The following is a 26,573-nucleotide window of genomic DNA, read 5'->3' as shown; positions in this document are numbered from 1 at the left end:
ATACATTTGCCCATATCGTTCTTAAAAATTTTTCTATAGTACAAATGCACAGTTTATGGAGCAATTCAATATGAAAAGCAGGCTGTCAGAAAAAAGAAAATCATTGTAACAAAGTCCTCCTTGCTTAGACATGATGAGCAGCTACTCGAAACTTTCATGGGGTGGCGATTTCCAGCGGGCCTGCAGGTTTTTCATGATACAGTTTGTCATGCCCACGAGCTTCTCCTGCATCTCGAAGAGCTGGCTGCCCGGGTAGCTGTGGAGGTCGGCGGCGCTCAGGCGAGCGGCCAGCGCCTCCACCTGGCTCAGCAGGTCTGCGGCGGGAGGGCTGGTCAACACAACCGGCTCCACCAGGTCTAGAAAGCAGAGGGAGGACAGCAGGTCGGTATCGAACAGGTAACAGGGCAGCCTTCCAAGGGCAGCTGGAGCTGGAACGAACGTGCTCCCACGAAACGTGCTGAGGCTGTTGACACTACGAGGGAGCATCCGAGAGGCACCTCCGAGCTAAAGGCTCCCTTCCTCAGGGACACAGGAACTGGTGGAGCCCCTCAGCTCCCAGCACCACCACCCGTCCTCCCAGCTTCTTGCTCAACACAGTTACCTGTCGCAAGTTTCTCTTCATCCCCAGAAAACGATTTATCCTCTGTGCTGTTTATTGGCTTCTCTGCGTCTTCCAGCGCTGTGATTTCCTCCAACCCTCGAGACTTCACCTGGAGATGTAGAGAGCGAGAGACATTTTAGGCAGAGAAAAAAATCCCCTCAAACCACACTGAGATAGCAGGGTGGGTCACATTTAAACAGTTATTCACAGAACATTATGACTATATTAACATTCAGGGATTTAGATCACTAAATTACAATGTTACTTTGACAGATGGAGATCACTGTTCAAAAAGTTAAATAATTCCTTATGCCAGACAGAGCAGTTATCAGGCTGCCACAGTGGCTTTTTGAGGACTACTGAACTTTACCTGTTGCTCATGATATCCTTTTAGAGCTTTTCTAACGTTGGAAACTTTAGGAGAGCGGATGGGAAGAGTTTTGATTTCCGAGGCTGTCAGAGTACTCAGATCACCCACTGTCTTAATATTCTTCGCTCGAATGAGCTGCCCCAAACCTCTTGCGCTGCAGAAGGGTGGGGGAAAAAGGTTAAAAAGTTTATTATTTTATTGTCTAGAATCCATGTCCCATCTCCCAGTGATGAGGCAGCAGGAAGAGATCTTATGTGAACATACAGACCAATTAATATACAGACAAATGAGACAAAAAGCAAGGGAAACAACATTCTTTGCTGTGTGGGGAGGCAGGTCTTGCTGCAGCTCGCCCTGCATCCAACGGACGGTGTCCCCAAACTCCGGACGGTGTTCCCAAACTCCGTGTGGTTGAGCAGATAAAGCTGACCGCCCCGAGGCGGCCACCTCACCCTGCCCTCACTACAGGGCTGCAAAGTCTGGCGCCACCTACGTTATCAGGCTTTTATATTTGTTATCAGAAACCAGGTGACTGCACTTGTTGGGTGTCCTGCGAAGGAAAGGGGATGCTCGGACAAGATGCATTCCAGGTTTACGGAAGGCCAGGTAGGTGTTTATGCTTCGGAGACAGTTCTGTACAACCTTCTGTGCATCTGAAATAGCCGTTTTCTGAGCATCCCTCTTCCCCTGCAGAGCTCCCGGCAGCGCCTGGGAACACAGAGCCTGTGGCCATCAGCAGAAATCCATGGAAAGTCCAAGCGCTCTCGCCACAGACCACTGTGATCAGTCTCTCCCTCGAATCCCAGAATCCCAGAATGGCTGAAGTTGGAAGGGACCTCTGGAGATCATCCAGTCCAACGTCCCTGCTCCAGCAGGGACACCCAGAGCACGCGGCACAGGGTGCTACATGAACCTACTGGGAGATGCTCCCTGTGATCGCAGGAACGAGCTGTTCACAGCTTGACAAGAAACACCAGTAACAACAGTTAAGTCCATCCATTCCCCCCTTTTAAAAACCGTCTCCGTAAGTCATCACATCCTACATCAGAAAAAAAAAAACACTTCTGTAGCTTCAATCTGAGAATTTCATTTCTATTAAAATATAATCTTCAGCAGCAATAACCCACTCACCATATATTTGATGTAATCTGAGGTAAAATTATATCAACTGGTGCTTTACAGCCAACTAAGGCAGGATACACACGTTCTGTCAAGCAGGGCAGCGATTCTTTGGACATTTCAGTGATCTTGAAAAATACAGGAAAATTATTAAATTAACTATCCCACAAACAAATCCAGAAAAAAATAGAATATATACATGAACCAAAGCACTTCTTACTAAACACTTCTTTGAGCTCTTAAATTTAAGGTTACGGAATCCTGGGGACAGAAATCCTTTGGTTGGAGTGGTAATATGCTGGGTAGAAAAAGAGGAAAAAAATCTCTCAGGATCGTAGGAATTCAGTTGATTATCAGATTCTAGCTACCCTAATCTCAAAGCATTTTTCTTTTCAGAGACATCTCACTCAACACAAAGAACCTGTAACAGTATTTCTTAAACTACAGACACACAGCAGGGTGCACACAGCTTTCTGTCCATCATAAGCGAGAGCCCGAGGAGCTGCCACATACAGAACACACTTGAGACAGAGTTTACCTTAGGCTGAATGTTAGATAAAATTTTAAGGCTTCGTGAGGACGGTGAACCATTTGAGGAATGGGATCTAACGACGGGACTTCTCCTGTCTATGTCATCTGCCAGACCTTCTTGATAAATGGGGTTTGCAAAAGACACTCGGCGAATCTGTTTCGAGAGAGAAGGCGTTTTTATGGTTAGGTTACAGTATGAACTCAAACCATCTCCCTCGGGTGAAATGACCTTTAGCACGAGATCATTTAAAATGAAGGACAAAACAGTCAGTAATTCGGCACACACACTGCATATGGGATCTGGCATGTCAGTTACTACACAGAAATGCATTCCAATACCTTATTAGCGGGTGACAAGGAATCGTCATCTTGATTTCTTTTTACACCTCTCTTTAAAATACTGGTGGATGGAGATGCTGAAGGAGACCACATAGAGCGTGCCTGCACACCAGTCGGGCTTTCATTAATTAAAACTAAAGGATCAAGATCTTTTGGCTTTTCAGGGGATTCCACACTGCTGTTTCCTTCTGCACCTTCTTGATCTAAGGTGACATTTTCAGGCACTTGAATTTCAGTTTCTATCAATTCCTCTTTCATCTCGGCATCCTGCAAGCTGAAAGGCTCTCCCACACTGATTTCATCTTTACGATGCTCCTCGGCTTCCTGCTCCTCCATCTCCCTCTGCCCCGCCGGGCTGGCGGCCGCCGGCGCCTCCTCCAACGGCGCCTCCTCCAACGGCGCCTCGTGACTGTCCCCTTCCCGGAGCGCGGGCTCAGCCGGCGCCGCAGGCTCCGCGGGACGCGGCTCCCCCGTGTCCCTCTGATCCAGGGGCTCTTCTGCTTCCACCACCGGCTCGGTGCTGCCGCCTGCCGCACGCGCCGCGTCACCCTCCAGATCCTCCTCGGCTGCGACACAATTCCCCTGCAAACTCTCCTTGGATTCTGTCTCTCCTGGCGAGCTCAGCACGCTTGATTCCGCCGTGGGAAGCAACGGGGTGCTCATGGCACACGGGGCCATGGGCAAGCTCTCCTCCAAGTTGGAATCTCCCGACATCTCTGAGGTATTCGGGGCTGCCCGAGTAGGGGTTGCTGGGGACTCGCTCAGCTCGGTGTCAATCTCAACTTTTATTTCACTTAACGACTTCAGTTGCTGCTTTGCCTTTACGCAACAATCACAGCTCCGTGCCCTTCTCGTCCTCTTGCTTCTCTTGTGCTGACACTCGGGTATTTGCGAAGGGGAAAAACCAGCACCTGCAGCGTGTGCCCCTGCTACGGGCTCGGGGGGGACACCCGAGCTAGGATCCTCTGCGCTTTTCCGCTTTCCAGCACACTTGTTTTCCTCGGCCGCTTTCAAAGCTTGCTCAGATGCACGCGGGTTGCTGACAGACTCGGCCAACCCAGCGGTCGTGGTTTGTTCCCCCTCCGCACTCTGCGCCTCAGGCGAGGCCTTGGGGCTGGCGGGTCCCGGGGCCTCGCTGACGCCTGGCTGCACCGCCTGGGTTTTCAGCTGAGCAGGTTCAGCCGGGGCTGCAGCATCTGTGCTGGCCTCGCAGCTTAGCTCGCTGCTGTTCACTTCCACTGCAGCCTTCCTTTCAGTTTCCTGAGAAGAAACCTCATGGCCGTGCCCTTCTGGCACCTGTTCTTTCAATTTAACTTCTAGAGCATCATTTTTCACTTTCCCTGATCTTTTCTTCCTTGTGTTTTCTTCCTTGACCTCACAGCTATCGGCCTCTGAGTTTTCTATGCTGGAGAGCAGCCCCTGTGAAGCCCTTCTCGTGTGGTACCGCGGCCGTTCCCTCACCACCTTCTGAGCGGCCACATCCGAACTGGCGTCCTGGCTTTCTGTATCAGCCTTCGAGGCATCTTCCGGCCTCCTGGCACTCCTGTTCTCTTCCTCCTCGGGACCCCTGGGAGCGCAGGACTCTCTGCAGCCAGAGCCTTCTGCAGCGGCTCTCTCGGGTGCATTGTCTTCTGCTTTATTTCCAGCTTCTGCTGCTTTCTGCTTTTGGGACACATCGTCTTTAATCTGTGGGCCCTTCTTTTGCGCAGACTTTTCGTCTTCTTTACGCTTGTCTTTCTTCTGGTGGCTGTTTTCCTTATCTTGGCTCCCTGCGGCGCCTTCTGTGGGTTCCGACCGTCGTCTTAACGATCGTCTGAGCGCTTTTGGGTTAGGAGACACGTGCGGGACCTGATTATCGACACCTGCTACCTGGTCAGATGCTGCAGTGCTCTCTGGGGGTTTATTTTCTTTGGAGTCTGCATCCAATGCCCTGATCTTTTCCATTTCTGCTAGGGTATCTTCTATCTTTTTAATTTCTGCATCGGTAGAGCGGAGAGCTTGAGACTGAGCAAGCAGAACACGTTCCGTTTCTTCCACTAGCTCAGGATTATTTTCCATACTGACAGGAACAGAAGGCTCTTGGCTACTCTTCTCTTTGTCTGCTTTGGTTGAAAGTTTGGGCTGCTTATTTCCTTGTTGCTCAATTTTGCTCTGCCTGCGAGTCAGCCTCCGTATTGCAGTAACTATCTCTTCAGATTCAGGCTTCGAAGCATTTTTACTCTCTTCACCGCATTTTTCTGCCTTAGCATCAACCTTGGATTTATTCGTATTTTCCTGCTTCTCTGACCCAGCAGCCTTCCCAGGAACTTCCGACAAGCTGCTCAGTGCTGAAACGCTGAAGGGTCTGTGCTCCGAGCTATCGAATTTCTCCAGCGTGATGAACGACTGGCGCCGGCTCGCGGGCTGCGGCGTCCCGGAGATCACGTCGCTCGAGGTCGAGCTGCTGCTCACGTTGGAGGTGTTTTCTCTTCCCGCTGCCGAGGCCTCATTTGAAGCCGCTTCCACGGCGCTTTTCTCTAGTTCCTCTCCAGACGATGGCTCCTTCAGAACCGCGTCAGCTCCTTCCTCGAGCTCCCCGGTGCTTTTTGAAGCGGGGCTCTCCTCTGTGTGGGGAAGGGGCCCGTTTTTCACATCGATGGCACCGTCAAGAGCACTGTTGGATTCACAGTCCTCCATGCTTACATCTGGCTCATCCAGGCAGCCCTCACTCTTTGCATCTTCTTCCTGTCCAAAAGGAAGCACAGCAGAGCACTGTGATTTTTATATAGAAGAATAACTACAAAATACTTTAATAAAATTTTTTTAATGGGTTTAAACAAACCTACAACTAAAATATTTTTAAACACTGCCAGGTATTACTCTGCTTTTTTTGGCACTCGAGTACAGACAGGGCTTCTTCAACTGATGTTGCCCATACCAACTTTATTCAAAGGTGAAAAAAAGAAGGGAAGTGCAAGAGAAAGAGCACAACCTCAAACCTGCAACAAGCATCTGACAGGTTACTTGACAGGAAGGAAAAAAGAATCCGGAGAGCTGCTACATTTGTGGTTTTGCTTGAAGAGCTACCAATCCAATCTAAAAAGCACAGACTTATCCTAGCCAGCTGAGAGTTTTCCTACCCATTATCACAGCTGCTAATACAAAGAAAATATCACTTGTGGTTATGCTTCTGATTTTGTAACATTTGATAGTAAGAAATTACCTGAGGTTTCTTTTCCATATCTTCTTTTGTGTTGTCTTTTAAAGAAGATTTATCTCTAAAATAAAAGTTAATTAAATTAGAAGTGCGGGGGGGGGAGGGGAAGAAGAAAAAAAAAAAAAAGAAAGAGGGGACACTTTCAGTGCATACATTGGCCACCTTTACTTACAAAGACTCTTCCTGGCTCTGAGTATACTGAGAAAATAAAGTAGTGTCTTGTGAGGTGTCCAAATTGTTGTACATTGCAGGAATGTCAGATCTGAAGAGAGAGAAAGAAGTTTGAGAAAACCCTTTTCTTTGTCACTTATTTCAAAAAAGTGACAGCTTCTATTTTATTTTTCAAACAAGAGTCATGGGATAAAAGTGCAAAGCCTACAGTATCAAACTAAGGGCAGATCACATCATACATAAGTGATCAAAATACGAAAGGCAGATGAGAGACCAATTTGGTTGCTTTTAGTGTAGCAAAACAGGGAATTTTGTTAGCACTTTTTTTTAAAATTGCAAGGAAGAGTGAAACATAACTGCTTATAGTAGCTTGAGATACAGGAATTCAAGTTATGTCCATTTGATATCCTCATGATGTAAGGGCATTTCTCAGTATGTTTAAACAGAATAGATTACAGACCTCTTTGACCTAAGCACTTCTTTTTGATGTTCTGTCAATACTCTTGCTTTAGCTTCTGGAGGAATAAACACAAAATCAGCAGATTTCTCCTCTTCCAAATCTATCTCACTTCTAGTCTTCACAGAAGAAAATTCTAGTTTCAGCTGTGGAAAGCAAAAAAGCCGGATTAGAAATGAGACAGATTCAGGTGCAGGTGACAGAGCTTCCCCAGTTGAGGTGCATTCATCCTCTCAGAGAACTCTCAAATAAGTAACGGTGGATCTTTCAGCATTAGCCAGCACAAATCCCCCCGTAGGTGCTGGTTTACCTTATGACTTTTCCCCCATCACCCAAGGGAGAGATGCTGCAACCCTTCCTCTCTGCCCTTATATGAACAGGAAAGCTTCTGCACTTCCTTTAGTTTCTTAAAATTTAAAGCCTCAACCCCACTCAAATCTCACAAAAAATGCTGATATCCCTCAACAGATCTCCCAAGCTTCCTGTTCCGACATCTCCCAATCTATCCTATCTTACAGATAACAAGAGTGAAGAAAAACTGCCTTTCTCTCTCTACAACTCTGACAGTGTGACTCGAATTAAGCTCTGAGCATGTGGCACTAGTCTATGAAAACTGAACAAGCATCCCAACACTAGAGCTTGTCATGAATTGTGCATGTGATTGCAGCCTTCCAGAGCCCCTCAAACCTCAGCAGTCTCCAAACTTACTACAGAATTTGAACAGAATTTACATGAACATGCTATAGAGCTTAAATTTGAAAGAAAAGATTGAATACTGAAGTAATTAGATGACTCAATAACTTTAAGAATTTAAAACAGTATTAAATATTCAACTGTAGAAAAAATATGGATCTGATTTGTTGTACTTATGCATAAGTATCTTACCTTTGCAGATGTTACTTGAACATTACTGGTCTTGTCTTTTACTTCATTTTTTAATTCACTTGTCTGTGCCAACAGAGAATCTCGTTTTCGAGCTGACTTTACTTCCATTCCACTTATCTTTGTATCCCATTGCGAATTCTCCATCTATTAAAATAAAAATACACAAAATGTGTTGCTACGAAAAAAGTGAATTTGAGTTTCATGAAACTCTCCTGAGATGTGTTCATCTTTCTGACTCCTTTATTTTCTCTAAATTATGTAAAGGACATGTTAAAAGTTTGTGAAGAGGCTGGTAGCATCCAAAGGTTAAATTGCAAGAAGTATTAAGAGTTGGCTCAGCCTCCCATCAGGCCTTGTTCAGCCCAGCTTCCCACTTCAAACACAAACCAACTGCAAGCCAATTGCGGGAAGAAAAAAGGAAAAAAAACCGCAAAACAGAATTCCTGGCACCCCAGGAAACCTTCTGAACATTTCCCCCCATTATACACAATGGAGCACTCACTGGGATCAACAGAATACCTACTGCATCAGAGAAGGGGCCACTGTATTCCTCTGCTATCTCCACGCTTTCAAAACCAGGCAGCAGGAGCGGCGTTTTCTGCTTGGCTCGAGTCAGGACCGCTCTGCGTGACACAGGATTTGAGACTGATTTAGTGGGGGGAACCACGCTGCGAACCCAGCAGACACACCAGCCCTCACAGTGACAAAACGTACACGGCAAACAGAACAAGGCCAATGCGCTCATCTCCAACTTAACATCTCCCTCGCTTGTGTTACAATTCATGGCTTTAGCAGTCGGGTAACCCTACACATGGGTTTCCAGGATATTTTAATACTTACAAGACCTTCTTCTAAGCACCTGAGGATAAAATTGCACATTTAACTCCAGGAATGAAGATACTTTCACAAGTCAAATATACCACTACACACTTCCACATACACATACTTGACCAAATCTAGTTCTTACGATCAGAATCTGCCTAAAATTGCACTGACTGTGCGTTTTCTGTTTGTTTGGTTTTTGTTTTGTTTTTCACAGACACAGCTAAACACAATATAGAAAAAAAAATCTTACTTTAATTCTTCAGGGTATGTTAACGATGTCGCCTTTGCAAACGTTGCATTCCAGAAGTTGGCACATTGGTTGCGTATCTGTTTGCTCTTGTGCTGGAAGAGTGTGCAGAGCAAGGGAGAAAGCTGCTTCAGCAGCTCACTGTCAAAGGAGCCAGTGCAGTGAGACTGTAAACACAGGATGATCTCTGCCAGTAATTTTTCAAGCTGAGGGAGGGGAGAAGCAGTGTTTTTAGTCTTTCATTCTGATGTTGCATATATTTACTACTTAAAAAAGAGCTTTCTTAATACAGAGAGAATTGTTACCCTACAGGATATCACGGCCCGCATAAACAAGTCTGAACACCATGCCACACAAAGAATCTCACTCCAAAGAAATTGGATATAACCGTGTTTAATATCTAAGCTGATCATATTAGCCACCTTTTCAGGAAAATATAGATAGTTTAAAAATTAATTCCCTACTTTTGCTACAATTTTCTTTACAATACTGGATGAAAGGCAAGAAAAAGCACCTCTGGACTGCCACATTCCCCTCCCTCCAGCTATCCCTCCAGGAAATTTACCTTGCTGTTAAGATTATTATAGGCTTTAGGGACATCAGCAAGCCTGTCAAAGCAAAAAGAAGTCATGAAATATTCTGCTGTTTCATCTATCCCAAACATAATCACTGAAGACACACTCAAAACAGTGCACACAAGTCTGAATACACAACTTGACAAACACACAATGTGGGTATGTCGGGTATGTCAGCAACAGCCCTCCTCCCTGGAGGGTTATAAACCTCCTGGCTTGAAGACTTTCAGCTGAGCTTACACTTTAGTACCGTATTTCCTCCCTTTAAAGACATGCATCCAACATGAACATCTGCCTTTTAACAAGTAATTCCGAGACAAACTTTGCTCAGAGGCAGAGAAGGGAGGTGGAGAGAGTGGTATAGTTAAACTCAACCTTGACAGAGGAATTTATTCAAGCTGGATGATTTTTACAGTGATTTTCAGATTATGTTTATGTGTGTGCAGCTTCTAAATATAATTTTCAGTGGCCATCTCTAATGAAATGAAACATCACGACCGAAATCTTCAATTTACATATAATGAAGTGGAGATAATGTCATTAACTCCCAAGAGACTAATTTGAAGCATCCAGTTTGGGTAGTACTGTGCAGACAACCCTGGCACCTGACAACCCTGGTTTATACAGAGTCATTACAGGAAGCAGCAGGTTATCAGTGACCCTCCCAGGCAGATACGTTCTGTTTGCAGTGTCTGGGGGCACTACAAGAAAGGTGCCTCCTAGCTAGGTTCAGACTAAGCAAAATACTCTGTGCTCTAAAAGAAATTTAGCAGGAGCTGAAAGTTCTTACTATCACAAGCTACACAAAATTACATGAATAATAATACTCACTTTGTTTTTTCATAAAACACTGACAGAGGTTTTGAAAACATTGCAAACATAGTCCCAATCACTGAAGGCAACGAAACGTGGCTGATGATATTGTGAAGAATAGCAATAATTGAAGAACCAACAGAGACCAGTGTTTCTGAACAGATTTCTTTGGAACTGAACGCATGGAAAGAGTTTGCCAACATCACCAGGATTTTGAATAGAGGGGCAAGCTTTCCAAGGGGCTCCTTCTTCTTCTTAGACCAGTCTGTAGGTGTCTGCGGAGCTAAAAGAAAAGACCTTTTAAAAGTCCATTTTTCACTCTTTTTTTCCATGCTTTAAGATTTCTAAGTTACATATATTAAAAGTAAACATACGAGAACTTCTCATTTTTCCTCTACATGGGAAGCAGAACTTTGATTCCTAAACTGCACCTACAAAAAAACAATTTATCACACAAACATAACAGACGACTTACCTTAATCCATTACTTTCTGTTATCACTACAGATACAATTCCGATTAATTTATACTTATGGTCGGTCATGCAAATGACTATCCTTTTAAGTATCATTAATCTCTACTCCTAAAACGTGGCAACCCCAGTAGAGATACTAACCAACAAGCCTAAGTTTTATCTCAAAGATAGGGAGGGCATGAGGAAGTTGGAATGAAAACGTTTCTCCACAATCTTCCTCATTAAGGCTTTCAATGAAGCATTTCATTCTTTCAGTAGGCCCAGCTAGCTTCATATTCAGATGAGTCAGAGAAATTAAAAACAAACAAAACCCCACAAACCTTCAGTTTTATAAAACTGAATTGCAGTTACCTCGCAAATATTTTCTTCAAAATTTGTAAAGTAGCTTCATGAACAGTAGCCTCACAATTGTAATATTAAGGAGTTAACATTCATTTTAGATCATTCATAGTTAGATTATAGTTTAAGATCAAGCATTGCTACTTCCAAGCATGTTTAAATAAAATATGAGGCAGATTTCATGGGTAAAAAAAAAGAAGCTATAGCCGAAACATCGACTACATCCTCAAACTAAAGCAGAGCTATATTCTAGAGTGAAATGGAAAGGAATATAGCCCCCGCGTTCACATGAATTTACATGTGCTGTATTCTATCAAGCTAAATTGAATGAACTATTTGATGGCTCAACAATTAAGAACAGATACCAAATACACTGGATGATATTTTTAGACCTTTTAAACATCTCTTCAGTACTTAGATAATATGTACATTATATGAGCAGTTGATATTTTACTGTGATCACTTTCGAACATACAAAAATTCCAACTTTCAACCAATCCAGGAAAATAAAATACAACAAAAAAGACAAAAGCACAATACTGAAATATCTTCTTACATCTGATTTTTGGCTGATACTTAGTACCATATGGTGCAAAGTTGATGCAGTCCACCACAACCGACATAACATGTGTGAGACCCTCTGTTACTGAAGAGACCTGAGTAAGAAACAGGAGGCATTAGCAAACCTTTAAAACAATTGCAGTGACGAAAAGAAAGAAAAGAAAATACACACATAAACAAAATAAAAATTAAAAAACAAAAAACACCAAGATGTTGCCCATTGAGGACAGCAATGCAAAAGTTTCAAATTTTTTAAGTAGAGAGAAATGGATGAAAATTGACTGCACAATCAGGTTTATGATTTAAAATAAGCACATCTGCATAAAGCAGAGATTCTGCCTTCCCTCTCTAGAAGAATTAAATGCAAAAATACATATTTCTAAAAAGGCAAAAGAGTAATAGGCAGATATTAGATTTAAGATGATGCATCAAAAACATAAAGGTTTGATGTACTAGCTGTCTAGCAGAACATGCCAAATTTCAGCAAGTGATTTCATTTACTATACAAAATCTTGTTTTTTCTTGGCCTTACCATTAACAGCAAGATTTTCATTATGAGCTACACTCAGAAAGCACAGTTTCTAGGACACACGAAGAGACTGATGTCAAGCATTTTCTCTTTTTTTATACCAAACAAGTAGTTTTGCTTGCTTTAAAAGAAGGGCCAGAAAAGTCTAGTTTCAACTTACATACTGAAGCTTTTAAATTCTAGTTTGCCTTAATGAATAATTATTTATTTCTGAAAATTGAACTCTATCATCAGGATTAGTATACTGCACACAGCAGTATCTAAAAGCAGCTGTAATGATGTAATCCGCTAAAAAGCATGTTTTCAGATTCTATTTTTCTTAGTCATTTTCTTATTTTTTCCTTTCACAGTATCCTCCCTCCCTCCTTCTCCCCTTAAGGAATACAGCAAACTATGTTCTTCAAATGCTATGATGCTCCTCTACTCTCCCTCCTAATGAAGGCATCTTTTTTTTTTTTTGTATTGACTAATTCGACCTTAAGTTGCATCATATATTCACTTCAACTGATCAAATCACATTTATTATGATAATGACACTCACTAAACGAGTATTACCTACATATTCAGAAGCCAAATACAAGATTTGCTTAGCTTATTTTAATAATAAAGCGTTATGATTACTTTTACTCTCTTCTACCGATCCATTTTTGGAACAACTCTTTAATTCTGACTGGTTAAAAAGAATTTTCTTACTGCTTTCAGTCCCTTCCACTGCCAATTTTTAAGTTACAGAAAATGCTACATTAAAACTTTTCATATGTTCGTGTACATGTACCTAATTCAAAATATATTTGCTGAAACATTTATATAGTTCAGTATCACTGGTTTATACTCACTACTGGAATTTCACCTTCTAGCCCAGATATTATTTTTGCACAAAGTTCTTCACAGCATACGTTTTCTTCTGCTGTTGCAACTAAAGCAGCGCAGCGAGCAAATGCTCTATACAGGTCTGACCACGTGTGCAACAAGGACTTCATCGTTGGCTTTTAAAGAAAGAAAAAGTTTATAAATATCAACATCTGTGCATAAAAATAATTCTATTATTTTACATTTTCTTCTATAAAATCTATACAACTTGAGATTTTCACCCTTAGAACTATATACATATACCTGTGGGTGTGTGTATATATAATACATATTTAAATATATGCCATGCACGCACACATTTATGGACAAACGGAAACTCTATCCTGATATTATCAGACAGCACTTCATTATTTCCATGAAGCCATTGTTTCCAGTCACTGTCAGCAATTCTGTTACCTGTGGAAAATCTGGAACTGGGAAGATATGGAATACAGGTAGCAGCAGCGCACTATAGACAGCACTGAAGTTGTGTTCCAGTGCATCTCCCTGGTTTACTTCATTAGTCTGCAAGAAGAAGTTTACTCTGCATTAGCAAACTGCAAAATTTAGATAAGACTGTTCTAAATGCATTATTTTATACCTAAATTTTGCATAAGTTTTATTTAACTTATGATGTTCCGAGATTAGCCATTATTAATTAGAGAAGGAGGTAGAAGGGGGAGGCACTACCTGTTAATTCCAAAGCAGTTCCTTAACCCCAGACAAAAAAACAGAAGTCAACATTACTTTTTACTTAGGTCAGTGGCAGTAAACGATGCTAGCAACTTATTTAAAGCACCTAAAAATAACATCTTTCAAATCTCCAAAGATTTTTTAGGTCCACTGACTACATGGTGATAAGTTTGACAATTCTCACATTAAAGTCATTGTGTTCCTTGCAAATAGCCTGCAAAACTGGTTGAATACTGAAGTTTACATGGCTTTTATTAGGGTTTTTATTACTTGAAAAGGCTATCCTAATAACTTAAATCTTGCAAGTCAACATACAAACAGCAAGCAAGCTTAGTATTTAAAGGTTAAGAGGTCCTGAAGGGCTAGTCTCCATCCTTCACAACAACCAGGCTACAATGAAGTCTCAAATCTTACGTAGAGGCACATTTGAAATCTTTAAAAAGGAAAAAATCCCAATGCTCTAAGCACACTGTACAGAACAATGATTACTCATCTGATCACAGTCATTTTAACCTCACTTTTGATCAGCATTCCTACCTTCCTCCTTTTTTTCTACCTCACTTTGCAATGTGCATCCTTCAACTACAAACCTTTTAAAACTACTATGTGCATCCTGTTTTCACAAATACTACCAAGGTTTATGCAATTTCACCATCACTCGAAGATACCAAATTCCTAAAGATATATTAAAAGATCAGCACAACTTTTTTCCCTATGATTTTCTTTTGGGAAGGATGGGGATGACAGAGGAAGAAGGGGTAGGGGGCAAAACACCAACACCATACCCGATTAATCCATTCGGTGAGCGGGTTAACAACAACACTCCACATTCTCCAGAGATGCTCCTTGTTCTCCACCTGCTTTGCACTTTGATTAATAATGCAGAACAGCGATTCACTGAAAGCCAGTAGGGATGTAGGACCAGATAAAACACAGCCCACAAGGGTTTCCAAGATTATGAAGAACCTAGAGGAAAAAAGTCACATAAGAAAGGGGTTTTTTTGTTTTGTTTTGTGTTTTAAGCACGCTTAAAAAGTGAACAAAAACCACAGTAATTTTTACTGTAGTGCACATACCTCTCATCTGTTACACACTGCTCCAAGAGGTTATTATGGAAAGGCAGCTGAATTAAGAATAAAGCTGGTGTTCCCTTGTAAAAGAAATTTAAGAGATCAAAAGAGTCTATTCTTTGAACAAATGAAATAACTGATTCACTTAAATATTGAATTATCTTAAGGGACTGGAGCATCTATCATATGAGGAAAGATTAAGTGAGTGGGGCCCGTTTAGCCTGGGGAAGAGAAGGCTGAGAGGGGATCTGATCAATATGTATAAGTATCTGAGGGAAGGATGTAGGATGAATGGGGTCAAACTCTTCTCAGGGGTGGCCACTGACAGGACAAGGGGCAATGGGTACAAGCTGACACACAGGCAGCTCCATCTCCATGTGAGGAAGAGCTTCTGCACTGTGAGGGTGCGCGAGCCCTGGCCCAGGCTGCCCAGAGAGGCTGGGGAGGCTCCTGCTCTGCAGATCATCCCAACCCGCCTGGTTGCTACCGGGTGCTCCGTGCTCTGGGTGTCCCTGCTGGAGCAGGGGGTTGGACTGGATGATCTCTAGAGGTCCCTGCCAACCTCAACCAATCTGGGGTTCTGTGATCCTTACATAAAACTACATGCCAGAAATCTCTAACCATTAATAGTACATCATAGGAGACTACCAGTCACAACACTTCAAAATAAAAACTAGTGGTGAAAAATCCTGGCATTTTAGCAGAACAACATTTATACTATAGCTAAAGTTAGAAACATTTCTTTTTAAATGGTTAAGAATTATAGTGTTTTTTGTACTCTGTATCTTTGTGCACACAGACTTCCTAATGCCTTTAAGCATAAATAGAGAAAGATTTGGAATAAAGTCACACTTACATTTAAGAGATCCATATCAGCAATCTGATAAGCTGGTGACCCCAAGACTTTTGCAGGCAACTCCTTAACAGTAATGTCAATGAGGGACTAAGGATGGGAAAAGGAGGAAACATTTAAATACTTTGAAGCTTAGGAAAGATATTTTTGTCAGTACAAAATAGTAGCAAAACTGTAACACTCAGTCCTCCTTAATAAAAAAGTCAAAAAAAATCCATCATAAAAGTAGCTCCTCTTTAAAGCAAAATCTCTGCAAGTGGAATCACAAGCCTATTATGGTAAACACCGCCAATAAAGCTTTAAAAAAAAACAACAGACAAACAAAAACCCACACAGCAACACCCACAACATTTTAGGAAATTCCACATTTTATGAAATCTGTAAGCAACACAGCATAAGTTGATTACAGTTACCTTAGTTAGCTCTTATAAAGAGCTGGCTCTGATGCATAGGACACAAGAATGCCACCAAGTAGAATTCAGAAATCAGAAAGATATGAGATAAAAAATACACATCTGACTTACCAAGACTTTTGGCATAGGAAGAGAATTTGATCTAACAATGTTTTTTAAGGTCTGTAGCAACATAGTCAGTACTTCAGATCCCTGCTTTTCTTTCTTATTTCCTAAAACAATGTACATTTACAGTTACAGCAGAACTGACAAATGGTCACTCTGACCATCATTAAATATAACGCACTTTAAGTTGAAACAAATCCTACAAACATATCTGGCTATTCATATACGCCAAATACTTTACAGAATCAGATACCAAGTCTTTGCTCTAAGAACAGTGTTAAAAAATTTATAGAAAGAAATGTAAGTTTATTAAAGCTTCCTACCTTCAACATGGACTGCTGCACACTCTTAAATTTAATACTGCTGTTCCAAAATGCTGTCAAGTATTACTTCATTCAAGCAATATATGTAGTTCTGGATTCTTACCCTACTTTTCAGTTAGACTTTTCAGTGCAAGAAAACTTTGGTATTAAGAACATTCTGCATTTCTAAGGTCTTTATTAATCAACGGCCTTTTTGTTAATATGAAAGAATTATCTTTATACAACCATGAAAAGACTACGTTTACTGAGACAAAATTTTCAAGTAGCTGCAGTCATATAAGAAAAAATTAATATTAACTTAAGACACTGAAAAATCAGCAGTTACATGTAATTAAACAAACATTTCTCAGAGTTATCTTAATAAAAAAATAGTCTGCAATAACCAATAAAAACACATTTTTACCTGATTCGATAGCTGTTTTTACATATCCATTAACGTCCTGCCATATAACATTCAGCATAGAATCTGCAAGATAACATTTCTAATTCAGTTTATAATAAAAACATTGAACAGACTCAAGTTAAAATGTAGGTTAAGTCAAATTCTGTAGTTTAACAGAAGTCACAACCTGATCCTTCAAACACAGCCAGATCAGTTCCATTTAACAATATCAGCACCAGAGTATTATCAAATAGTGGCGCCTTTATTTTCCCCCTCCCCTAAATTAACTCTATTCCTAGAGGAGAAAAAACAAACAAACAAAAAACTCCATCATGCTCATTTCACCATTAAATCCATTAAACTCTTACCAGGAACCTCTTTTCCAATTGCAATGAAGCCATCCTGAACAGCATTTATAAGTGTGCTGGCATGCTTACAAAAGAAAGACGGGCTACTGATCAGTGGGTACTGAAGAGGCTCTGCAGGAAGAGCAGATTTACAGGATGTGTTTTGTTATTTTGTGGTGTATTTTTAAGACAACACTCAAAAAAAAGTACGAACAACACTCTAAGCATGTGATACAATGGAAAGAATGGCAATTCACACTTAAGTATTTCAAGCATTTCATGATATTAATGGACATCTTTAAGTCTAGTAACAGTAGCAATTTTCAGAATACACAGAAGTAATTTGAAAAAATGTAACTCATTTACCTAAACTCAGTACGAGCTTATTTTCCTTGGCAAAATTCAAAACTTCTGGGCCCCTCAAAAAGTGAAGCAGCATCTCGATTCCCAGGAGCTGAATGGAAGGAATCATGACCATTCCTGCTGCACCAGAACTCAAGTTCATCCTTGGTGTGGCTGGGCTTCCAAAAGGGTATGGAGCTGGAGAGGGGGGTTGAAAAATTGCATTAGTCAGTACTTCATCTAGAAGCAAGTGAAAGGAAAGGTTCACCGACCAAAACTCCACAGTTAACAAAAAACAAACAAATGAAAAAAGAATCACAGAATAATATAGGCTGAAAGGGACTTCTGACAGACATCTAGTATGAACTCCTATCCCAAGTTAGATTAACATAAGCAATAAACATGTATCTTTAAAACATACGTATCTTCCAAAGAATCCTACCAGAAGTTTCAGATTCTTATCTCCTTTAAAGAAAGGTGTCTCAATGAAAGTTGCTGTTATACAGCAACTACTAATACTTCTATTGGCATGTCTACTAAAAGCTCCTATATTTGAGTGTGAGAGCCCCAGACACACAGGACACTGGCAGATTTCAAAGAGAATGTTACAAAATTAAAACGAACTAATTTTCCTGTTAAAAGGAACAACTTGAAGATTTATAGTTCTAGGAGACTCACAGTGTCCCTGCAGTTTCTACCTACTGCAGCCTACAGTTACCTAAGGCCCAAATTCCTGGGTGCTCTGTACAAAGAAAGGCAGCTCTGTAACTTTTTGATATGCAGCTCAATTTGACAGTATTTAACATAAATTTGAAGAACCAATATTACAGCTGTATTCCAAACACAGAGTCACAATATTCATTCAAGCAAAATGTGCAAATATTAGAGAACTGAAAATGGCATACACAAGTAGTGGCTACACCAAAAAAATATTGAGAAACAGAGTTTCAAAGCTGCTGTTATACAGTCTCTATTAACTAGCCTAAGACACCACCTCTAAGTTCTCAGATAAGCATTCAATATTTTAAATCCTGCAATACTCAATTCAAGAGCATTTAATATAACATATCAGTTCCCGTTGCTGAAATAGAGTTGGAAAGGTGCTTGTGTTTTGATACCTGATTTCTGTGCAGGGTTTGTTGAGGCCAAGCTCTGGTTGGCTGGGCCACGCGAAGGCGTTCCTTGCAACGCAGCAGAAGAATCTAGACTTAGAGTACTCTGGATTAACGGTACACAGACCTGCAAAGACACCAAACCCCAGGGAAAACAGGAGTAAGTCTCAGATTTCTCAGCCTTTCCTCATGAGAGATGCTCTAATCTCTCAGTTGCTTTAGTAGCCTTTTGCTGGATTCAAAGGCTAGATTAAGCCAAGCTCACTGCAGAAGTGATTTAATTGTACCTTAATTAAAAAGGTAAATGGACTCCCTCTCCCTCACTTCGTGAAATTTAATGAAATTCAAAACCCTAATAGGTTCAAAAACCTATAACGCAAGTACTAACAACATTATCACATTTTCTATCAAATCACATTTCCAGAACAAGTCTGACTACTGCTATTATCAAAGGCAACTACCTAGGCACTGCTTTAAAGTCTTCTAAGCCTCCAAAAGTCCATCGTGAACAGAATAGAGAAACCTTCACTTAGGCCCGTCCTGTCTCAACAGGACAGAAATTATGTTTCCACATGGACACTGATGAATCCTGAAGGATTACTTGAATATTATTTCAAGTCAGCACAATCCAAAAACAGTATTTCAGGAAAACAAAAATAAAAGTTAATCCTCCTGCCCCTCCAAGTCACACACAAGGTTCCTTAAGTAATTGTAATGCACCTGTTCAAACAGATATAGACTCCCTTTTTAGTATCCCACATATTTGCTGACAAGGAAAAAAAAAAAAAAGAAAAAAAAAAGGTTTTCACAGCATTTCTGTGAACAGGCCATCTTAATGGTTTGTTTTTCTCCTTGTTCACTGGATGTTCCTTTGGAAGGGTAAAGCAATGCCTGACTGATTGTGAATTGTACAGAAAAGTATACCTGGGTCACTGCTCTATGTCACTTTCTAAATATTTTGCATTCTTTTTGGTATGTTTTCCTACTGCAGACTTTGTAAAGTACATACTTCCTCAGTGAAAAGATAAAGTAGTCCTTACACAATCCACTTAGGTTTACAACAAATATGTCCTGAGCAAAGATCTTCATTCAGATGCTCACAGGACATGCCAACATGCTTTCAGCTCTCACAACCTTAGAAGAAATGCAAGCATTACCCCAAATACCTCTACCTACATAGATTAAAACATCCTATTCATAAGCGTAAGTCTGATTTACTCACAAGCTAAGTCTGATTTAGTCCTCTATGACAATTTCATTTTCATACTGAATGGAATAGAAATAAAAAAATATTTTGAGAGAAGATTTGGCTTCACACACTCAACACAGGCTTTATGACTATTCCACGACTGTTTTCAGTTTTTTACCTGTTCGAAGTTTGCAGGCAACTGTGGTCCCAGTCTCATAAGTAAATACCACCAGACCTCGAGTTTTGTCAGGGCCAAAGCCTCTGTTCTCACGTGGATAGAGCTCAGGGGCTGCATTAACAACTTCAACCTTTTAGCACTGCACAGTATATCTTGAGGGGAGAGGGAGGGAGAAAAAAAAAAAAGCAATGTAATTAAGAAATGATTTGCAGAAGAATAGCAAACATTTTCCAAACTAAATGTCTCTTCCTAACTCTTCCTAATGTATTTTAGCTTAAAATACAATGTGTAATAACTTGTGAAAATAAAATACATGACGTAGACACCAATCTTTCTGGCCCCTTTTAGAGCTTTACGGAATGACTTCAAAAATAGCAGGTATTTATTTTGAAAATCAGGACTGAAATGAAGTTTGCTGAATACTAATGTAAACATGGAAAAAAGATATTCATTCATGCTTAGCAATTAAAAAAAAGAGAAAAAAATCAGTAATATGTGTATGTGCACTAGCTACTGAATGAGACAATGATTTTAAAAGAATACTGGAGCCACAAATGATAATTTACCACTGAAGCATTTATATACCTTACAGATTACTTAAATTAATCTTCCTATCATGTAGGAATAGCAAAGCAAGTCTGGACAGAAGTTTGCTCAACTTTATCCAAGTGCTCAAAGAGCAGAAACTTTCAGCAAACTCAGCAGCAGCAGAACACATCCCTCTGCAATTAACATGAAACTGCTCACACTGCTTTTGCAGTATGTAATTCTTGTTGTTCAGACTAAGACACATAACACAAATGCCAACACCATAAATTACTCAAGACCTGAAGCACTGCTCTTATTCAAACAGCCAATACAAAGCAAAATAAAATCTACAAAATAATGTTTTCCGTATTTCACTGTTCTTTGGTTCAAACTGTTATAAAGTCGAGGTCTTAATTTTAACCACTTCTCCTGACAACAAAATTAAAATAGAAGTGGACAAATAAAGTTAGTTCTCAATTAAAAAAAATACATATATACACATATATATATTTCACTTTTATTTATGCATATAAAGTTGATCACTACCAAACTGAGAAAAAAAATACATTCTCTTCCATTTAGGTAACATGATCATAGAAAAAACAGTTCATGTGTTAGCTTTTTGTTTTTAAATCTACCTGGATTTAGAGCAAAGTTATCTATTAGACTCTTCCATGCAATGAAGGCTATTTTCTTTACCACTGGTGAGCCACTACGAAATCCAAGTTCCTCCAGCTGCAGCAATGAGTTAATAAAACTTCCACTACGATGCAGAGTCTGAAGATAAAGATGTTCACAGGAGTTAAGATATTTATGTTGTCAAAGATCTATAATAATTAATTCTTGGGGAAATAAACTTACTGCTTTTCTACTCACCTTTCCAAGCAGTTTCACAAACAGTGGCCATAATTTCAAGACATAAGTCTCATTTTTTGTAGAGAACAATTTCTGGAGTTCTGTAATTAACTTCTGTAAACAAAAAGAAATATTTTTGACATGTAACATATTCTAAAAAGCATGTACTTTTGTTCATCATTCTTGGAGAATCTGGACTTAATGTTATTTCTCAATTAGAAAGATACTATTCTGAACCATGCTGCATTTACCAGTAGATCAGTCGAACATTTGAAAACTTTTGATTATTGTTATATAGAGTGAGGCTAGCAGTTCATGCTGGATGTTAAGGGTAACGTAAAGGGCTTCTACAGGTACATTAGCAACAAGATCCCCAAGGAAACCGCAGAAACATAAGGGGAGAAAAAGAAAAGAGCAAGGGGAAGACCTGGGGAGTTACAAGCCAATGAATCTGGCTTTGAAGCCATGGGCTCAACATGATTTAACATTATCAACGACCTGCGTGGAGGGATGGAAGGCACCCCAGTGAGTTTGTCATTGGCACCAAGCTAGGCAGGTTGGAGCAATGACGAGCAGGGCTGCCATTCAGAGGGACCTCAACAAGCCTGAGAAAGATGCTGGCTGGAATCTCAGAAACATGAAAGGCAAATGCAAAGTCTTCCACTACCTACAGTAGGGATATAAGGAAGAATCGAGATGCTTTTCAAAGGCACCTGAGGAGAAGACTGGAGGAAACAGTCACAAGTTTCAACAAGGCAAATTTCACTTGGGCAAAAGAGGGAAAAACAACAAGCTCCCACCCAAACCTGTACATCTTCTTTTTCTTAAACTGCGGAAGTGATTAGCACTGGAGGTTGCCCAGAGACAGGACATTGGATTTCTATCCTTTCAGATGTTTAGAAGTCAACTCAACAAGGCTCTGAACAACCCAATCTAACCATCCTTACTTGGATCAGGAAGGTGGGATAGATAATTTAGAGTGGGAGTGCTATTAAGCTATTATGATAGTTTTGTAAAATAAAATCATTTTAAGAGGCAATAAAGTTTAATGATGCTACATTTAAGTTAAAGTTATAACAGATAAAGGCCATTTAAAAAACACAGGTTATTATCCTGATCAGTGACTCATAGCAGAACCTTAATTTTTCTTTTTTTTCCAGTGGTGCTGCAACTACATTGCCATTATCTTCCTATTTCTGTCAAAATTGTTGTCATCATGTAGCTGCTGTCAATGCACAGTGACGGCAAAGAGCTACTTGAAAAATCTCTACTAGATTTTATATTATATATAAAAACAAAACAAAGTAACTGGAGGCGTTGCCTTTAGAGCAGAGAAAAGCCCAACATTGGCACTAACATTTGCACTTACCGTGGTCATCAGGTGCTCGGTGAGCGCGGCCACCTCCTGCTGTTTCTGCAGCAGCAGGGGCATGCCCATCTCCAGCGCAGTGGCACCGCGCAGCTGCACCTTGTGAGCAGAATGGACGACCAGAGGGATGATCAGCTTTGCCCACCGCACGGCCTCTTCTCCCATCTGGGCTGGTGCTTGCTCCACTAAGCTGAATTCAAAAAAAAAAAAAAAAAAAAAAAGTAATTCAGATGTCCCTCCTGATATTTATCACTGTCCTCATAGCACAAAAAGTCTGAAGGAAACATACAATCACTTCCTTGTCATTAATAACCAAGTACACTTTGCAAATCAACCATTCCTTACATGTTTCACACAGACCAGATCAGGTCCAACAGGCTATAAAGCAATACGCACTTGCTTTTGAAAGACAGCTTGAACCTAGAAGGAACACAGGTTTGCACAGACCCCAAGTAGATTTGTCAAGTGTCCATAGTGCTTCATTGCTCAAGAACAGCAAGACAAAAATAATTATGTTTAATGAGACTTTCAGTGCCAGGTGTACCTGACGTATTCAAACTTGCCTGTAGGAAGAAGATTGTCTCTCTGGAAGGGACACAATTTCCCAGGTGTTCTCTGTGGCTCAAGCCTATCAAATCTCTATCATTAAGGCTAACAAAATTCTCACCATGTGAAGGAAAATTGCTGCCTCTCAACAATTTTGTTCAAGAAAAGGTTTCATGTCTTTAAGGTGAAGGCTGAAGGACCATTCTATTAAAACTGCCATCAGCCTAAGGACTTCTGAAGCACAGCATCCTCTTACCAATAGTTTCACTCAATTTGACAGCCAGTATCTGTTTAAAGTTTATTTTCAAGTACAACTCTTGCCTTGGATAGAGTAACTGAATCTTTTTTGTAATCCTGTAGAAGGATATGAAACTGTTACTAAAAGAGTGAAAAAAGTATCAAAAGTATTTCTGTACTGCACTTCAGATATGCAAAAATTATATATAGTAGAATTACTCAGATGTAAAGGGCAGCTAAATACAAAGTAAACAGAAAAAGCAGAAAATGTAACACCCAAACTCTCTGCTATGGAAGTCTGATGTATTAAAATGAAAGGGAGAAAATAATTGTTTCTACTAGATGGATGCATCCAGTTCAAGAATTTATTATTTATTATAGTCCAGACAGGGGGGAAATAAGATTTAATATAGCTTTATTTGAGATTAAGCTTAAAAGACATTTCCCATTAAAAAAAAAAAAAAAGAATTAATTCCAAATAAAGACAAAATAAGCCATTAAAAGTTAAAGCAATTAAAGTTCATCTGCACATTGACTACTTTCTGTGCCAGTATCAGTTATTTCATATTATCATTAACATAATACTTTGAAGATGAAGCAATTCAGGAGCGCTGGAAAGGCCAGAAACTGGACCAAGAAGTCACTAATATTGTTTCAATGGTTTTTCAAAAGACCAAAAATTCCAAATATTGCAGTGCACATACCGTATCACAACATTCAGTGCTTCGTATTCAACGACCATGGAAGGTACATCTCCTTTAGTAAGGATTGCTTCCAGTGTAGAAAGGATGCTGGACACCTGAGGAAGAAATAGGAGAGTAAGCACTGTATCAAAAATATGAGTATTTCCATAAGCAACAGGAATTGTGCAATATGGTTTGCCATGAGCGTGCCTAGTCATTGGATTATCCCAGGTCCAGTTAAGATTAGAAATCTGAGAAAAACAGAGCATCGTAACATTTCTGTCCCATGCAGCTTCCCTGGGATCTAATACAATTGCTAAGCTCATGTTGCAGGTTTTCCCTCAAACAGAGCAAACGTTTTTGAACTCTTTCTTCTCTGTGAGTATCCATGCTTAAAAAAAAGCTTCCAAGAACTTCATATAAATGGGCCCTCTACCCACCTGTCAAATTTGACAGAAAACCACCTTCAGACTCAAAAGTTACTACGTGAAAAGTGACCAAGGAATTGCATGAAGTTGCATTTCCTTTGGCAACCAAGGGCAGAAGAGGAGAAAAAAAAAAAAAAAAGAAAAACAAAATCCTAAAGTTAAGAAACTTACCTCCTTTCCAACAATTTCAGAAGGAAATGTCTGCTTAGAGATCACCCAAAGTGCTCGAGTGCGAGTGTTTTTGTCTGAAGTTTTCACGGCAATGTTGTTCACTGCAGAAAGCAGCTCCTTTACTTCTGTTGCTGAAAGCAGAAAGCACAGCACTCACACTCTGCTTGCACGATTCAAATCAACTTCTTAGCAAGTTTCATTCAGGTCACTATGCTCAGTTAAATACCAAGGCAAGGTGACTCCAAGTCAAAACTAAAGCATATGGTAACAAAGAAATAAGGAGCTCTGCTATATATTTTTAAATTACCAAATATGTGAAAGTTTTAGCTTGCTTACCAGATAATTCAGATGTAATCTTGGAATTAAAAACACAAAATCCCAAGGCCTGTAATGCTGCATTACTTAGCTCCGAGTTTTGACTAGAAATGTGTTCCTAAAAAAATAAGTTAAAGTCTCAAGTCACAGAAGCAGCTATGAAGTTTTAACTGTCTTAATTTCAACACTTCTGCTTAATGAAAAGAGCTGTCAGAACACTTGACAGAAAATATATTGATATATTTAAGCTATTCTGTTTGTGTATAACCCAAACTACTGAAAGAATTTGGGATTCAAAGGAATTAGAACTAATTTTGGCATCTTTATTAAAATGTGCTAAATACCAGAAATTCTTTACTTCTTTTGTATGCATGTATTACTACGTATTACTACGTAACTCCCTAACTGTTATTAAATGTCTACAATCGGATATTAAAAAAAAAAAAAAAAAAAAAGGTCTAGAACAGCAACCTGCATATTCCAAATCCCTTGAGATTTACTTCATATTCAAATTCTCCAAGTGTTTCTAAGGATAGGCAGAACACACTGCATCTTTTCAGGAATATTAGATTTGACTGCACAACACAGCATCAACTCATCCAAGACTCTCCGAATTACTTCTCTACAGTAATTTCTACAATGGGAAGGAAAATTTACCAATCCCTAGCTCAAATCAGCACTGCTTGAATTCCATCCAAGTCTAAGCCTGACCAGCTACCGGGACATCTCTTTAGGTACCTAAACATCTCTTTGGTTTGTTCATTAAAATAAACCGTGGAAATGCAAGGAGAAGACATATACCTTCAGTGCTTTGCACAGGCGAGAGAAGTGTCTCCTGACTTCCACGGTGAATTCTTTGGCCTCCTCGCCAGTCAAGCGACTTGAAGGGGCAGAGAGGAAGACAAGCAACATTCACAAATGTTAAATGCGGTACTGGAGCTCATTTCTTGCCACACGCAACCCACGAGACTGTCTAAATCTGGGGGTTATAATAAATATAAATCTGTTTTCCTCAGAAAGTTGAAAGTTCCTTTAAGAAAGTTCCTTTATGGACATATAAAGGAGCAATGCTACTGATCACCACACAATTAGCCTATCATGATGATAATTTTTTTTAAGCATGTGTATCCTAATATGTTAAGAGAAAAGTCATCAGGCATTGCGCTATTTGGAGCATAAAAGACACGAAGATTTTCACTTGTCACCTTCGATAAAACCCATTCCTGGGCAAACGTTTCGGGCAAACTTCCCGCGAATGCTGTAAAAAAATCCAATAAACTTCACACGGCGATATAACAAGCTAAAAGCCCAATTTTAAACATGAAAATAAAGAGGGCAGCGCAGCTCCGGTCACGGAGCTCCCGAGTTTTACGCCGCGGCGCGGCCGCACGAGGCGAAGCCGGGCCGGGCGCCTCAGGCGGCCACCCCCCCGCTCCCCGCGCTCACTTGGCGACGGTGAGCAGCGCGTCCGTGACGTCCCCCGGCGGCGCGGCGGGCTCCTCCAGGGTCTCGAGCAGCGGCAGGAGGCTGGGGGCGGCGGAGGGCGCGCTCAT

General features: G+C 40.4%; 1 protein-coding gene across 1 annotated transcript; it reads right to left on the bottom strand.

Annotated features, from left to right (window-relative positions):
* RIF1 (replication timing regulatory factor 1) lies at positions 1 to 26,573 on the bottom strand. The gene is made up of 35 exons (XM_026052157.1): positions 26,467 to 26,573; positions 25,822 to 25,900; positions 25,042 to 25,138; positions 24,706 to 24,836; positions 24,128 to 24,222; positions 22,641 to 22,830; positions 21,293 to 21,385; positions 21,055 to 21,193; positions 19,889 to 20,040; positions 18,528 to 18,648; positions 17,434 to 17,607; positions 17,089 to 17,199; positions 16,742 to 16,804; positions 16,022 to 16,122; positions 15,501 to 15,587; positions 14,651 to 14,724; positions 14,360 to 14,540; positions 13,299 to 13,406; positions 12,869 to 13,018; positions 11,499 to 11,598; positions 10,148 to 10,412; positions 9,307 to 9,349; positions 8,745 to 8,947; positions 8,193 to 8,292; positions 7,670 to 7,813; positions 6,788 to 6,930; positions 6,329 to 6,418; positions 6,163 to 6,217; positions 2,961 to 5,684; positions 2,629 to 2,775; positions 2,311 to 2,388; positions 2,103 to 2,218; positions 972 to 1,125; positions 602 to 710; positions 1 to 356 (listed from the first exon to the last, which is right to left on the bottom strand). Exons 1-35 carry the CDS (start codon positions 26,571 to 26,573, stop codon positions 142 to 144), a joined length of 6,939 nt encoding a protein of 2,312 aa, XP_025907942.1. The 3' UTR covers positions 1 to 141.

This window comes from Nothoprocta perdicaria, unplaced genomic scaffold (assembly GCF_003342845.1).
Source record: "Nothoprocta perdicaria isolate Ctin4 unplaced genomic scaffold, notPer1 scaffold_84, whole genome shotgun sequence".
NCBI lineage: Eukaryota > Metazoa > Chordata > Aves > Tinamiformes > Tinamidae > Nothoprocta > Nothoprocta perdicaria.
This window is presented reverse-complemented; position numbering and strand designations above follow the sequence as displayed.